At 38.5% G+C, this 12,758-nt stretch overlaps 1 protein-coding gene across 1 annotated transcript in view; it reads right to left on the reverse strand.

Annotated features, from left to right (window-relative positions):
- LOC149800366 (intraflagellar transport protein 80 homolog) overlaps positions 1–12,758 on the reverse strand; it is a 169,791-nt gene that overhangs the window by 140,992 nt on the left and 16,041 nt on the right. The window contains exons 5-7 of the mRNA XM_089960015.1: positions 10,975–11,084; positions 9,420–9,509; positions 4,739–4,876 (exon numbers count right to left, since the gene is read on the reverse strand). Coding sequence (XP_089816141.1) covers positions 4,739–4,876; positions 9,420–9,509; positions 10,975–11,084 — 338 coding nt within the window. The remainder of the gene's footprint in view (positions 1–4,738; positions 4,877–9,419; positions 9,510–10,974; positions 11,085–12,758) is intronic.

Here is a 12,758-nt window from a genome sequence, read left to right on the forward strand (position 1 = left end):
ATGGGGAAGGAGTCTAAGAAGGATCCATCATACAGGGCTGTTCCCTTCATATCGACATAGAAAGAGATTATCAAGCTGCAGAGTTTTGGGGGGCAGCTGATCTTCCCGAGAAGTTCAAATAGACCCTTCCTGCTGACCAGGTCGAAGGCCTTGGTGAAGGCCGATGAACATGATGTAGAGTGGTTGACCATGCTCTCTGCTCTTATCTTGGAGTTGCCGGAGGGAGAAGATCATGTCTGTCGTCGACCTGCCTGCTCTGAAGCCGCACTGGGATTCTGGGTATTCATGGTCTGGCAGCAGCTGCAGCCTGTTGAGGAGGATGCGGGCGTACACTTTGCCAACGATGCTCAGGAGCAATAGTCACTGCAGTCGCCCTTGTTTTTGTAAAGGGTCACAATCGTGGCATCATGTTTGTCTTGTGGGACTGCTTCTTCCTCATCCCAGCAGAGGCAGAGTAGCTTATGCAGCGGCTGAAACAATGTTGGTTTGCCATGTTTGATAGCTTCTGGCGGGATGCTGTCGCTACCTGGTGCTTTGTTGTTTGGGAGGGAGTTGATGGCTTTGCTGAGCTCATCTAAGGTGGGCACTTTGTCGTGCTCCTCCATGGTTTTGTATGCTGCTACGGGCCGCATCGGTGACTGACGTTTCTTGGGAGTACAGCTTTGATTAGTGCTCCATCCATCTGGCCATCTGTTGCTCACAGTCTGTGATCTTCTCTCCTGTCAGAGATTTCAGGAGGGCGACCCCTTTTGCTGTAGGGCCTTCTTGATGCCACTGTACATGCCTTGGATGTTTCCAGATTTGGCACTGCGCTGGATTCTCCTTTACACAGTTGTTGCCAGTACTCGTTCATGCACTGTCTAGCAATGCATTGGGTGGTGCTTCAGGCACTTCTGAGGGCAGTGAGCGTCCATTCATTTGGGGAATTTTTTTAAAGCTATGAATACTTTTCGTTTGTCCTTGATTATTGGTTCCATCATTGAAAGGTGTGCATTGAACCAGCCCTGACTGAGCCATTCCATCTTGCCAAATGGGGACATGGCTGTGCTGTAGATGGCACCCTTCATGACGTTCCACTTGGCCGTGGCATCGTGTTCTGGCAGGTCCTGGAGAGCCTGGTCCAGGGTGTACACATAATCCTCCACCTTGGTGGGGATTGACATCTGTGCAATGTTGATGCGAGGGCGACCTTTTGGTTTGGAGCAGTGTAGTGTGTGTGGCTGTAGGCGTACCATGCTGCTCATGAAGACATGGTCGGAGTCACAGTCTGCACTGTGGTAGCTTCTGGTGGAAAGGACACTGTTCATGGCAGAGCGCCTGGTGATGACCAAGTTGAGCTCGTGCCAGCGACGAGACCTGGGGTGTTCCCATGAACTTTGTGTTGTGGCTTACACCTGAAGGTGTTTGTAATGCACAGGTCATGGTAGATGCAAATCTCCAGCAGTCTCTGACCGTTTTCGTGGGTCTTTCCAGTGCCATGATGTCCGAAGCAGGTGGGCCATTACTTGTGGTCTGCAACTACTCTGGCATTAAAGCCGCAGAATAGTGGCTCGTCATTAGGGCATGCTTTGATCTGTTCGTCCAGCTGCACATAGAACTGATCCTTTTGGTCTTCTGAAGACGTGAAGGTGGGGGCATAGACACTGAGGATGTTGACAGGACCTGCAGCAGTGGCAAGGCAGATGGACAAGAGATGCTCAGTGCCCCCGAGAATGGCTCAACCGAGGCCAGGAGGGTATTTTTGATGGTGAAGCCAACTCCGTGCTGGTTCTTGACCCTTCCAGAAGAATGTGTAGTTTTCCTCTCTAAGGTACCGCTGGAGGCAAGCCTGGTTTCCTGGAAGGCAGCTGTGCTGACATTTAGTCTGGTCAGCTCTCTGTCGATGATGGCCGCCTTCCTGGTGTCATCTACCTCCCTGATGTCATCAGAGATGCATGTGCACTTGGTGCGCACGTTCCAGATTGCGAATCGAAGAGCTGGGGTCTTCTTTGTTGGTTTCTTCCTTCTTTTGTCTGTTGTGGAGTTTCCGTCTGCTTGTCATACTGAGCAACACACTGAGCTACAAGCATCCACTGGAGCAGGCAGACATTGGCGGGCCAATACCTTACTGACCGGGTGCAGCCTGGCTTGAGGTGGGCAGTAGTCGGCCAGTGGGACACAATGATCCCTCCCACCACTGAAGCTGACCTGTAGTGCCACTTCGCTACGCCAATTGGGTGGGACTTATAACCTGTAGACTGCCAGCTTCCATGTTTCCTCAATAAGGAGTGAGGCTGGAGTGTCCTCTCCAGGGCGCAAGCCTGGGCATGGAGTATGGAGATCCTAAGCTGCCCAGACGTCAGGATCCTCATCTTGTCCTTGCTGGTGGGGACCATGCTAAGCATGACATATGGCACCAGGAAAAGACAGGCTGTGAGAGACACTTCGCTTAACTTTGGCGAGTGGGAAGCTGGCTCAATTCCTATATGCAGTGCCTAAAACGTATCCTGAAAATTGGCTGGCAAGACCATGCCCCACACAGCAAGATTCTGCAGCATGCAAGTATCCCCAGCATGTACTCCCTGCTGAGTAAATGCCGCCTTTGATGGTTGAACACGTCCGGCGCATGAAAGATGGGAGGCTGCCAAAGGACATCCTATATGGATAGCTGGCCACTGGCACCAGAAGAGACGGCCACCCCTCACTCCATTTCAAGAATGTGTACAAGAGGGACAAGAAGGCATGCAACATTTCACCCGACGGCTGGTAAGTGCAGGCCAAGGACAGTGGCACCTGGAGACTGATGGTGCGCAAGGGCACAGCAGTCGCTGATGTGAGGAGAGGCCAGCTGGCAGCAGAGAAATGTGATTGAAAGAAGAGTGTGGCAGCAACCCCAGCAACTCAGACTTCCCAATATGTTTGCACCAACTGCAGTAGGGACTGTCACTCGCGCATTGGCCTGTGCAGCCACAGAAGACGATGCCAAAACCCCCAGAGACAGACGAAACTCCAAGGGCGCTACTTGCATGGTCTCCTGAGATTGAGCTGCCAGTGATGATGATGATAGGCATCATGGAAGGAACTTTCTTGTGCCAAAGAAAACATACGGGTCACAGGCACATGAATGCAGCCCTGAATGACCAGTGTCCAAGTAATGAAAGTGTCCAGCCTTATGAGCAATTTCAGTGTTCACTCATTATAACACTCATGAGAGAAAAAAGCAATCAGGAAACCTTGTACTGTGGCAAGTTACAAACTCACAAAAACAAGCCGCGAAAAATAGGATAAGCACAAGGATTATGAGCAATTTCAGTCAGCAGTACTCACTCATAACACTGTTCATGGGAGTCATAAAAAGTGTACTTTATACTGAGGTACAGTGTTGCCTCAATTACAAATATGAAACTGGCAGCTGATCTAATGTGCCAGCTGTTCAAAGTTCTTCTAACAGATATATAGGTAAATTCAACTGGTGCATCTAATTAAATCAAGCTTCTCACACATTTACAGAAAACTAAAAGAAAACAATTTTGCTCAAATTTACAAAGGATTTATTTTAATTAATCCAACTGCATCTGTGGTGATCACTGTTGCTAGCATTAAGTTACATTGGCTATTATCATGACAGAAAACTCAGTTGAGACAATTACTGGCAGTAAAAGCTGTTCCATACACTATTGGTTTCTCTAGAAACCATGATCAGAATAATACTAATCACCTATACTGGAGGTAGTCAACAAACTGAAACCACTAACTGAATTGGTCCAACTGAAAAACATGGGGAATTTTCGAGGTCTATGATTGATATTTATATATCATCTGTAAACTAATCAGGTGGTAGATAATTAATTGAATTGAATTGTTCTGACTGACATGCATGGCAGCATGATCAAGGGATGTAATTCATATGTACATATCATTTGTATGCTGATTAGGTCATCAATAATTGATATCACTAACTGAATTGTACCAAATGACAAATGAGGGATGTTCGAGATCTCTGATCAAAATTGATATATTGATTAGGCTTGGTGGATGGCAGATAGTGAGGGTAGAGAACAAATGGGGAATTAAAAAGCAAATGAGTTGGAATGTTCAAACAATGTATGCAAATGAGATTGGTAAGAGACCGGACAGCAAAAAGAATCTGGAGAGCACTACATTTTACAAATTGTGACTCAAAACAAAAAGATGTCAAGTAGCATAATGATTAGTTCTTATCAATGAAGAACTAAAAGTAAATGAAAAAAAGTTAGTAACAATAAAAGAACTTTACAATTTTGGCCAGTTCAACTGAAGTCATGTTCCTATCATGAGTATGAGAGACTACATTATACAAATGGTCCTTACTGTGGAGTGCTGAGAATCCATGTTTGTGACCTCAGCATGTGAAAGACTAAATTATATAAATGCGCTTTGCTTTGTAGTGCTGGGAAGCCATGTTCTTGTCCACAGTATGAGAGAGACTACATTATACAAATGGTCCTTACTGTGGTGTGCTGGGAAGCCATGGTCTTGTCCTCAGCATGTGAAAGACTAAATTATACACATGGGCTTTGCTTTGTAATGCTGGGAAGCCATGTTCCTGTCCAAAGTATGTGAGACACTACATCATACAAATGGGCCTTGCTGTAGAGTGCTGGAGTACTGATATCATGTAATCTTTAACCTTAAAATAAGATGTACCAGAAGCAAGTACTGATTTGTCTTTATCCTTGTACCCTTTATGTTTTATCAATACATTTTTCAGTTAACTAACCCCTGCTTTGTCACAAAGCCTCAGTGTGTTGAAGGAGCCAACAGCAAACAGTTCCCCATCTGGTGTCCAGGCAAGGGATGTAATGGGATAGTCATGTGCCGAGCTGCTGTACATAAGCCGACTGTACGTGTCCCATACCTGAAAAAAAAGTCACATATAACAACACAATCCTTTAAAACTGTACCAGTTCTTCTGTGGAATGCTAAGTCTCACCCTCAAACTTTGGCAAATCACTGAACATGACTTTCAAAAATGTTAACATAAAACATTTAACAAAAAGAAATCTTTATATTGATAACCCTGTAACTATGACAACTGCTAAAAATGTGATAATCATGTTTCACCACCTGCTAAACACATGGTTAATTTGGAAAAAGTGATATCCATGTTTCACCACCAAATGAACAATTGCTTGATTTTGAGAAGTGGTATCTTCCATTTCACCACTTGCTGAAGACCTGCTCAATCATGAAAAACAAAATCTTCACATCATAGATGTTAGGACCATAGACAATGTTGTCATCACCATGAACTCAATTATGAAAAACAAGATCTTCACATCATAGATGCTAGGACCATAGACAATGTTGTCATCACCATGAACTTAATCATGAAAAACAAAATCTTCACATTATAGATGCTAGGACCATAGACAATGTTGTCATCACGATGGACACAATAGTTAAAATATCTGCTAGAGAAGGCACAGGAATCATAGTAAAAAATTATGCAAAACAAATCCCAATGAATCTGTGAAATTTGTTGGTAAAAACAACTTTACTGAAATGGGAAGAAAGTGACAGATTACAAACCAGTCTCGTTAACTCTAAGCGATGCCTATCAGCACTGTATGCTCTCCATAACTTCAGCCACCTTTACAAAACATACAGCTGGTCTATTGGTAACAGTATAAAGAACCTTGCATAATATGTATGTGACTTCATCTATGGTATCTGATCTCTATCACCTTTGGTCCCCTCTCCCATACTACTACACATACCAGTTTTAAAGTTAACAATCAGTGGTACATACCTTCATTTCTACAGAGAACCTCATCTGTTACTTGGTGTCAGAATAATTCTCACCACTTTATTTCACGTGCCAATAGTTCATTTACAACAGCACTTATAGACTTGACCTCATTCATGATCATAAAATATTTGATTGTAGCGCAATGAAGATTTCCCAAGTATTTATGTGACTGAGCTGAAGAGTCAAATAAATGTCTAGAATTCTGGCATGGTACATCATTGTGGAAAAGACATCACAACTGATAAAGACCTTGAGTTGTTTTTGTTCTAGGGTTTAATGCCATTTTTCAACACAAGATAGGCTATACATGGTAGCCAGTATAACTGGTGGAGGAAGAACCCTGGAAAACCCAGGGAAGAACCACCAACCCACAAGAAGCTACTGGCAGGCTTTCCCACATACCCACGCTAGCCAAGCCTTGGACTCGAACCCACGCAGACAGAGGTGAGATGGCAGTGATCCGTAACGGTGAGCGCTTTAGACCACTCGGCTATTTGGGGCCCCTGACCTTGAGTTAGAAGACTTGTTAAATTACAGTATTGCTTAACCTTTGCAAAAAGCATCCAAAAAGGACGTGAAGTTATAAAACACAGAATGTAACATCTACAGAGTTTCAAATTTAAAATTTTTGTTTGCTTAAAGCGAAATTTTCTCTTCTGCGTATTAACTGATCATATCCTGATTGATTTTTTTGACCAAGCAACACTTGGTTACATTTTTTCAATGTGCTGCAATCTTTAAGGAGAATATGTCTCCAGCAAATTGTCTTATATTTCATAGATGACAAGATAATGGAAATGTGTGGCACTGTTGCCACACACTTTGATGAAATTTGAATGCAGCACATACTGTATTTTCATAGATGACAAGATAATGGAAATGTGTGACACTGTTGCCACACACTTTGATGAAATTTGAATGCAGCACATACTGTACTTTCATAGATGACAAGATAATGGAAATGTGTGGCACTGTTGCCACACACTTTGATGAAATTTCAATGCAGTACATTCTGTACTTTCATAGATGACAAGATAATGGAAATGTGTGGCACTGTTGCCACACACTTTGATGAAATTTGAATGCAGCACATACTGTACTTTCAAAAAGTATTTTGTTCTTGACACTACGTATATTTAATAAACTAGGGACTCAAAAGTCATTGGCCTAACTCAAAATAGCAAGTGAAATTTTTTAGTAGTTGAGTCAATTTTCCAATAACTTGCCCATTTCTAATTCAGGGAAGACTAGTGTCAAGGAACAAGAGTCCCATGAATGGTTCATTATATGCACACACTATATTTAATAGTCCTCTATTTAGCCATCAATAATATTTTGTGCAGAAATCAATCACCTTGACCTTTGGCCACACAACTGATAGGCTTCTGATTTACTGCAACTGCAAGTGATCATAAAGTTCGGTCCCAGGTCTGTGATGTAGAATGAATGTTACTGTATGGAAACCATTTTGTTTCTTTTAGTCACACTGACTTTAACCTTTGGCTTCAAAATCAATAAAAATCTTCCTTACCCCAAGTGCAAGCCATTCACAAAGTTTGGTAACTATAAGTGGTATAGAACTAGAGTTTTTACAAGGAAATTTTCTTTCTTCTGTCAAAGTGACATTGACCTTTGAACTTTTGAACCTCAGTTGATAAGGTTTTGATAAGTGCAAGTCATTAACACAGCCCGGTAAAAACTGTAGATGGCATAAAAAAAAAGCCAACCTCAAGTTATTGTGTAGAAATCAAAATGTTCACAAACAGATGGACCAACAACATATTCACCATATACTCCTCATTATGGCAAGCATATAACAAAATGATCTGTTGACAATAGTGTTATCATGGCAAGTATATAACACAATGATCTGTTGACAATAGTGTTATTATGGCAAGTATATAACACAATGATCTGTTGACAATAGTGTTATTATGGCAAGCATATAACACAATGATCTGTTGACAATAGTGTTATTATAGCAAGCATATACCAAAATGATCTGTTGACAATAGTGTTATTATGTCAAGCATATACCAACATGATTTGTTGACAATAGCATTATTATGTCAAGCATATACCAACATGATTTGTTGACAATAGTATTATTATGGCAAGCATATAACAAAATGATCTGTTGACAATAGTGTTATTATGTCAAGCATATACCAACATGATTTGTTGACAATAGTATTATTATGGCAAGCATATAACAAAATGATCTGTTGACAATAGTGTTATTATGTCAAGCATATACCAACATGATTTGTTGACAATAGTATTATTATGGCAAGCATATAACAAAATGATCTGTTGACAATAGTGTTATTATGTCAAACATATACCAAAATGATCTGTTGACAATAGTATTATTATGGCAAGCATATAACAAAATGATCTGTTGACAATAGCGTTATTATGTCAAGCATATACAAACATGATCTGTTGACAATAGTGTTATTATGGCAAACATATAACAAAATGATCTGTTGACAATAGTGTTATTATGTCAAGCATATACCAACATGATTTGTTGACAAAAGTATTATTATGGCAAGCATATAACAAAATGATCTGTTGACAATAGTGTTATTATGTCAAGCATATACCAAAATGATCTGTTGACAATAGTGTTATTATGTCAAGCATATACCAAAATGATTTGTTGACAATAGTGTTATTATGGCAAGCATATACCAAAATGATCTGTTGACAATAGTGTTATTATGTCAAGCATATACCAACATGATTTGTTGACAATAGTACTATTATGGCAAGCATATAACAAAATGATCTGTTGACAATAGTGTTATTACGGCAAGCATATACCAAAATGATCTGTTGACAATAGTGTTATTATGTCAAGCATATACCAAAATGATTTGTTGACAATAGTGTTATTATGGCAAGCATATACCGAAATGATTTGTTGACAATAGTGTTATTATGGCAAGCATATACCAAAATGATCTGTTGACAATAGTGTTATTATGTCAAACATATACCAAAATGATTTGTTGACAATAGTGTTATTATGTCAAGCATATACCAAAATGATCTGTTGACAATAGTGTTATTATGTCAAACATATACCAAAATGATTTGTTGACAATAGTGTTATTATGGCAAGCATATAACAAAATGATCTGTTGACAATAGTGTTATTATGTCCATTGAAAGTCAATACTTTGTACTTGTCTTCCATTTGTTTTCATAAAACTCATACAAGTGCTCTGCTTTATTCATTCAGTTCTAATCAGGGGAGCAAACCAGGCTCAATTTGTAATTACTTACAACTGGGGTTAGAGGGGTCACAGAACAAGTCTAGAAAACAACCATTTTCAATATCAAATCTAGGTCATTAACAGTGTCAGTTTTGATATCTCCATAATAGCTGGTTAAGTAAGAGTTTAAATGTCTAGTTCTTGCCTGTCTGGACAAGTGGATTATCAGAGATTTTTCAACCCCTGCAAACCAAGAAATTAAATCCAAAGAACATGAGGTTTCCCTGAGAAATGAATCCTACAAGACTTTCAAAAACGTTCACACAAAATCTTCACCTTCACAACAATTCATCCACCACTTGAAAGAGTGATTCCCATATTGTTACACTAGCTGCTAAAGCAGGTGAGGAATGCATGATATATACCTTGTATTTACAGTCTTCACCTCCTGACAAGAGGAAGTTATTAACTGGGTTCCATTCAACGACCAGAATGATTCCTTCATGTGCTTTCCACTGTAACAAAGCAATAAAAGAGCATAATTTTGTTGACTGTACTGGACTAATGGGAGAACCCAGTATGTCTGTTATGGATATAAGCAACAGTCATTTTGATTAGATGCATGCAAAATGAATGTTTTCATTTGTAATGTTAGGTTTACCAATAAATCATACACAGAATCTGAAATAGGTAGGGACCGCCTAGCAACACTCAATAAAATAGCAACATGGGTTGACTTCAAATCTAAGTAAAAGGAAATCCTGTCACATCAATAACCCGTCAATTTTGAAAGCAATATTGTTTAAACAATAAAAATGTTATTCCTCTGTTATAACAAGAGTAATCAAGGGAAGTAAATCTTCCTGAAATACATTTGATGAGAAATTCCTTATAAAAACAAGTATGGCTGAACTACTGTAATAATTTTGTTCCACATATGAGAATGAGAGTCTGACAAATTAAGTTAAAATGCATGCATTCTGGTACAAAACATCCCATAAACTTTTTAAAGAAATCATTAAAAAAAATGTTTATTTGAATATAAATGTTGTTTTCTGTATCAATCAATAAATCAATTTTAAAAAAGCAACACTGATTAGCAACAATTACAGATCAGATATTTACTAATTAACCAGATATAATCATATATGGCACTGATCAATGCATGTGAGAAACAAGCAAATTCAATTAATGTCTCACTCCAAGTTTCATCCACTTATGTTAAACAGCTTTAAGAATGTTGGCTCCCTCCCCCTTCCCAGCTTTATGTGGAATGGACAATCAGAAACATGAACCCTATGTTCCCTGCTATTCACAAAATGGCAAGGAACAATGTTGCTCCTGTATAACACACATTCAAATATGAGCAGCAAAGACCTTTGTTTTCCTGCACAAAAATACACTCTTTTAAACTAAAACATGTCCAGTTGCATATCACTGTGTGCCCCAAAAATACACTATTTTAAACTAAAAAATGTCAAGTTGCATACCACCGTGTGCCTCAAAATACACTATTTTAAACTAAAAAATGTCAAGTTGCATACCACTGTGTGCCCCAAAATACACTAATTTAAACTAAAAAATGTCAAGTTGCATACCAATGTGTGCCAAAAATTACACTATTTTAAACTAAAAAATGTCAAGTTGCATACCACTGTGCCCAAAAATCACACTATTTTAAAGTGAAAAAAAGTCAAGTTGCACACCACTGTGTGCCAAAAAATACGCTATTTTAAACTAAAAAATGTCAAGTTGCATAGCAATGTGTGCCAAAAATTACACTATTTTAACGTGAAAAAATAACAAGTTGCGTACCATTGTGTGCCCCAAAATACACTATTTTAAATTGAAAAAAATTCAAGTTGCATACCACTGTATGCCAAAAAATACACTATTTTAAACTAAAAAATGTCAAGTTGCATACCCCACTGTGTGCCCCAAAATACACTATTTTAAACTAAAAAAGGTCAAGTTGCATACCATTGTGGGTTTGGCATTAACCTGAAGAGACTTAATAACCAGCTGTTTTCCATTTGTGAACAGAACCTGATCTGAATCTGGGCCCCATGCCACACCATACACTGCTATACCTGAAACAGAAAGAACAGCACAATCTATTCTATTCCATCATAATGAAAAACTTGGTCCTCCTGGACTGTCATATCACACACTTCTATCTGAAAACAAGAAATTGAATGAAAATATAAAAATGAATGCTAGCACTGATTCCAAATCATACAGTGTTATACCCGAGGACAGAATGATAGTACTTCTGACTCATGCGACTCCATACACTTGTATGTTAAAAGAGAATAGAATAATAATATTGCACCTAAATCTGGCACTCATGCCATACCATACACTGCTGTATATGAAATCTGGAAGAATATACTAATACAAATTTAATTCTGGCCCTCATGCTATACAAAAAAATGAAAGACAACAAAATGATACAATTCCACTTAAGGTTGTATGTTCTAATGAACACTGGTAAGTATTATGGAGGTATGAACATAAGGCAAGTCGTACAGTTTTTGACAAATCTTGTCTAGATGCAATGTTGGTACAACTCTTGAGTTGAAAGTCAAATAAAGTATAAAATATTATTAATATATACATGTATTTCTGAAGCAAGTATAAATTTGTTTATTTCTGCATTATAAAAGATTGAAAGTTCTTTATGTGGTCACAATTTATTTACCTCTCAAGAAGACAAATTTTCTCATGTATTTTAATGTCTACATACATTGACATGTACAATCTGTCTCAGAGATGGCGATGGGCTTTGTTAATGTTGCAAATTGTGATTGTTTTACTTATTAGTGACAAAATATACCATCTGACGATATTTTTGGTAGCAATATATTTTTGGCTGTTTAAACGTGTATATACAATCTTTGGTTTGGGGTGGAGAAATTCACAGGCACCACGAAAGGAAGCTGCAAACTAGGATATAAAACTGACTGGAATCTATCTTTTGTTACATAAACAAATCCTTTCTTCACATCAATAAACGCATCTTAACAGTGCATTTTTATATCATAATCTTCTGAGACCATATATATCTGGTCGCAAAGATGTTTGTTAAATATTTTAATCTTTTCATGTATTTTCATTTCCCTATTAACAGCCTCATCTTCTTGGCAGCCTTGATAAGATGATAGCTGCCTCCAGCTGACCAAAATCTAGGCTATGTGCATGTAGCATGTAAACAACTAAAAAGCCATGTGTTAATGGCAAAAATGAATATCTCAGTGAATTGTTTAGTGTGTGTTTGTTGACAATGGGATACAGATCAAGTGAGGACTTTTTTTGTTAATACATACAAATTATTTGTGTTTTCAAGCAGGATGTGAATAATAAATAAATTTTCTAACATGTGATCCATACTCGAATTCATGGATTTTTATACACATGTACAGTACCTTATACATTATAGATTCTTCTACACAATTGTAAGCTGTCAATACATACATGTATTTCATACTAGTTTTGTCTTCAATTAATCAGAATTTCCATTGCTTATTTTCTCTCAGTGTGAATCCTACTCACTGATGATAGGTTACTTATTATGAATTTCGCTTGTATGCAAAATTTGATTTTTTTTTATCAGATCCCCCCGACAAATCTCAACATTCGCTTAAGTCAACAATATTACTTTGGTCACAGGGATATCAAGATAAACGGGCAGCACTGTAGTATGAAAATGGTGACATATTTTCAAAATTGTCAACAAAATATTGAGGTTGGTGATTTTTTTTGGG

Source organism: Sinohyriopsis cumingii, chromosome 5, assembly GCF_028554795.1.
Source record: "Sinohyriopsis cumingii isolate HCF-2022 chromosome 5, ASM2855479v2, whole genome shotgun sequence".
Taxonomy (NCBI): Eukaryota; Metazoa; Mollusca; class Bivalvia; order Unionida; family Unionidae; genus Sinohyriopsis; species Sinohyriopsis cumingii.